The following is a 3,946-nucleotide window of genomic DNA, read 5'->3' as shown; positions in this document are numbered from 1 at the left end:
GCTGCATGAGGTGAGAGATGGTGATCAAGTGTGGAAGATATTGGTTGTTTAAGAAGAGAGAATATGAAAAACCTACGTACCTACTAAGAATATACATAAAAACTAATATTTGAGTAATGTTCCACCAGGTATTTTCTATAAAACCTAAAAAGATTAATATTAGAGACATTATAATAAATTTCAAAATTTATCTTAGATTATAAGTTTATAACAGGTATTATATTGACTCATATTGACATTTAAATCTGAAACTTAACAACTTACCGATTCATAATAAAGTTTTATTTTTTAACAAAAAGTTTACCAACCCATTTGAGTGAGAAGATCAACACAAAATTATACCAATAAAAGAAAATAATTGAATCCTCTCACTTCTTGGAGTCTATTTTTAGCCTTTTTTTTCTTTTTCTTTTTTGGATATTATAATGGGTGTGGACTAAGTTTCATAATAGATTAGTAATAATATGGTCAAACTCGCATTTTTCAATAATTGAACCAAAGATCTGTTATTTATCAAATAAGAGAAATACCACTAAACCGTAATATTAAATAACTATTTTTAACCTTTTAGGGATTAGATTTGATTCAATCGATGACAAGTTGATTATTGAGAACCCACTTCATTCTTTAATTATCGATCATGCCATGTGAAATTGAATCCCAAACTCCAGAGTCAATCCCTAAAACACAACTTGACTATATCAGGAGTGATTAAGACTTGTGAGAGGAGGAATCTCTCTTACCCAGTCACGAAGGAAGCTCAATAGTCAATGGCAATTACACAACTTGTTCTTATATAATTCCAAATTCCTTGGCATTTGGGGATCTCAAACCCCACACTTCCAGCCAAGCACTAACCTCCACGTACCTTAATCAATTCCAACTTCTCCTCTGCATCTTACAGCGGCAGTGAAAGGGTGAGACTCGGCGGATTCACAGGGTTTCCAACTCCAAAAACCCAAAATTCTTGCCTTTTCGAGGCCTAGAGAAGTCGAGCTTCCCATTTGTAGTGATACTATTTATAAGTAACATCCAAATTCACAACAAAAAAACAAAAGTTGCAATCCTTTTGTATGTATCTGGTAGTCCGGCATCATCAGACGGCCGCTAACGGTTGCAGCATTTGAAGTTTCGAGTTTGATCAAACCAACGCTCGAATCATCGGAAAAATGGAAGTAGAGAGCAGAGTCATGGAACCCGGGTCTCCGAAATTCGCGCTGCCGGTGGACTCCGACCACAAGGCCACAGAGTTCAGATTGTTCTCGATTGCCAAACCCCACATGCGTGCGTTCCACCTGTCTTGGTTTTCCTTTTTCCTTTGTTTTGTGTCCAGCTTTGCTGCTCCGCCGCTTATCCCCATCATCCGCGACAACCTCAACCTAACCGCCAGCGACATCGGCAATGCCGGGATTGCGTCTGTGTCCGGCGCTGTGTTCGCCCGAATAGCCATGGGGACAGCGTGCGACTTGTTCGGTCCGCGGCTTGCCTCCGCCTCACTCATCCTCCTCACTGCCCCTGCAGTCTACTTCACTGCAATTGCGTCGTCCCCCATGTCTTTCCTCCTCGTCCGCTTCTTCACCGGCTTCTCTCTCGCCACCTTCGTCTCGACCCAGTTCTGGATGAGCTCCATGTTCTCTCCCCCCGTAGTTGGCACCGCCAACGGCGTCGCGGGCGGGTGGGGAAACTTGGGGGGCGGAGCAACGCAACTCATCATGCCGGTAGTGTTCGGCTTCATCAGGGACATCGGCGCCGTCAAGTTCACAGCTTGGAGAATCGCGTTTTTCATCCCTGCCCTGTTTCAGACACTGTCAGCATTCGCCATCCTGATATTCGGACAGGACATGCCGGACGGAAACTTCTACGGCCTCCATAAGTCCGGCGAGAAGCCCAAAGACAAATTCTCGAGCGTGTTCTACCACGGCGTCACGAATTACAGAGGTTGGATTCTGGCATTGACGTACGGATATTGCTTTGGGGTGGAGCTAGCGGTGGACAACATCATAGCGGAATATTTCTACGACAGGTTCGATCTGAAACTCCACACGGCCGGGATGATCGCGGCGAGTTTCGGGTTGGCGAATATTGTTTCAAGGCCCGGAGGTGGGATTCTGTCGGATGTTGTGGCGAAGAAGTTTGGGATGAGGGGGAGGCTGTGGACTCTGTGGGTGGTGCAGACCACGGGAGGTGTTTTGTGTGTGATTCTTGGGCGGGTGAATTCTTTGGTTGGATCCATAGTTGTCATGATTTTGTTCTCCGTGTTCGTCCAAGGTGCTTGTGGGCTTACATTTGGTGTGGTTCCATTTGTCTCTAGAAGGTATGTTCTTTTCACAATGACTTTTTAGTTCTTGTGTTGTTCGAGCGGTATTATAATCTAATCTAGGTTATGAAGACATCGTGATTCAAATTTGAGGGCAGAAAAGAGAGGATAAAATGTCATAGCCAAGTTAGCCACACCCATATGGCTAGTTAACCTCAACCTCATTTTTTCTTTCGATCTTATCTTTCCTGATTCATTTCTTACATTATCCTTACTAGTGAAACTATACAAACTTTCGGTCTTTCACATATGATAGTGGATGTTTTTATGTTTAAAGAGATAGATTCTGATGTGTAACTGGAGATATATATTCCGATTCTATATGAGAATCTCCATGAATTTTGACCTTGACCTAAACCATTGTGTTGCTACCCATTATTATCTTACCCTAATCACATTTTCATCCATTTCTCTTGGTTTTAATCCCTATTTTCAGGTCATTGGGGGTCATATCTGGAATGACAGGAGGTGGTGGAAATGTGGGTGCAGTTCTGACCCAACTGATATTCTTCAAAGGATCAAAATATTCAAAAGAAACAGGAATAACCCTAATGGGGATCATGATCATATGTTGCACCCTCCCGATGACTTTGATCTATTTTCCCCAGTGGGGTGGCATGTTTTGTGGTCCATCTAAGAACAAGGCCACAGAGGAAGACTATTACATGTCTGAGTGGAGCTCCAAGGAGAAGGAGAAAGGCTTTCACCAGGCAAGTGTGAAATTTGCTGAGAACTGCAGAAGTGAAAGAGGAAAATCAGACTCTGTTACCCGACCCTCTGATGAGATTTCACCGCCGCATGTTTGATTTACTGCATGCCATCGTTAATGATCTCAAGTTGGGAATTCAAAATTTATGTGTGCATACCTATTAAATTGTTCAAATATGTACTGTTTTAGTTTAAGTAAATTAGTAGTTTCGATTACGTGCCATTGTGCCAGTATTTGTTACAAGCAAGGAAAATTTATCTAATTAAGTATAGTTTTATTTAGTTAGAAATCTTCTGTGCCGGATATCTGTCTTTTCATAATTGACATCTATATATTGGCGTGTTGTGTAATAATATTATCAATGATTTATTTATACAATATTTATGATTCTAATACAGTAAATACTAGTACATGGTAAAAAATCCCAAAAGCTTAAGGGAAGAGAAGTTGGAGTCTAATAAAAGGAGCCACAATTATGCACCAAACAACCTGATAATGAGTGAAACTATACATACGAGAAATACTAAAGAAACTCACTTAAAATAGGATTATTCGTGAACTCTCCGTCATCTTATATTTTTTGTACCATGTTGTATAACTGTAAGAGAGTTACCAAACTCATCTTATATTACATATAATAATGTTAGTACGAAAATTATGTTAAAAGTATTAAGTAATGAAAAGTCCATAGAATATCCAATTTTTAAGAAAATCCCGTTTCCATAGTATATCTCTAAAAATAGTGATGTTGATTTGACACGAAAATTACGTAGCTCAACTTCATCAAAAGCATAAACAAGTAGGGACTGTTTGATCCTTAATCCGTCGTCTTTCTTAAACTTTATCTTTATCTTTTTCTTCCAACGGCCTTCAATTGGATGGGCTTGATAAAGCAACTTTTTCTTCCAACAAACTTTTTG

The 3,946-nt window shown here is 40.3% G+C and overlaps 1 protein-coding gene across 1 annotated transcript; it reads left to right on the top strand.

Moving 5' to 3' along the window:
* The first annotated feature begins 772 nt into the window (after positions 1-772).
* Positions 773-3,404, top strand: LOC126597547 (high affinity nitrate transporter 2.5). The gene is made up of 2 exons (XM_050264347.1): positions 773-2,314; positions 2,754-3,404. The coding sequence occupies exons 1-2, from the start codon at positions 1,170-1,172 to the stop codon at positions 3,121-3,123; spliced, it is 1,515 nt and encodes a 504-aa protein (XP_050120304.1). The 5' UTR covers positions 773-1,169; the 3' UTR covers positions 3,124-3,404.
* Positions 3,405-3,946: the final 542 nt, after the last annotated feature.

Source organism: Malus sylvestris, chromosome 13 (assembly GCF_916048215.2).
Source record: "Malus sylvestris chromosome 13, drMalSylv7.2, whole genome shotgun sequence".
Lineage (NCBI taxonomy): Eukaryota > Viridiplantae > Streptophyta > Magnoliopsida > Rosales > Rosaceae > Malus > Malus sylvestris.
This window is presented reverse-complemented; position numbering and strand designations above follow the sequence as displayed.

Coding starts and splice junctions, on each gene's coding strand:
- LOC126597547 (XM_050264347.1), top strand. CDS start 1,170: ATGGAAGTAGAGAGCAGAGTCATGGAACCCGGGTCTCCGAAATTCGCG. Junction 2,315..2,753: donor GTTCCATTTGTCTCTAGAAG/GTATGTTCTTTT, acceptor CCCTATTTTCAG/GTCATTGGGGGTCATATCTG.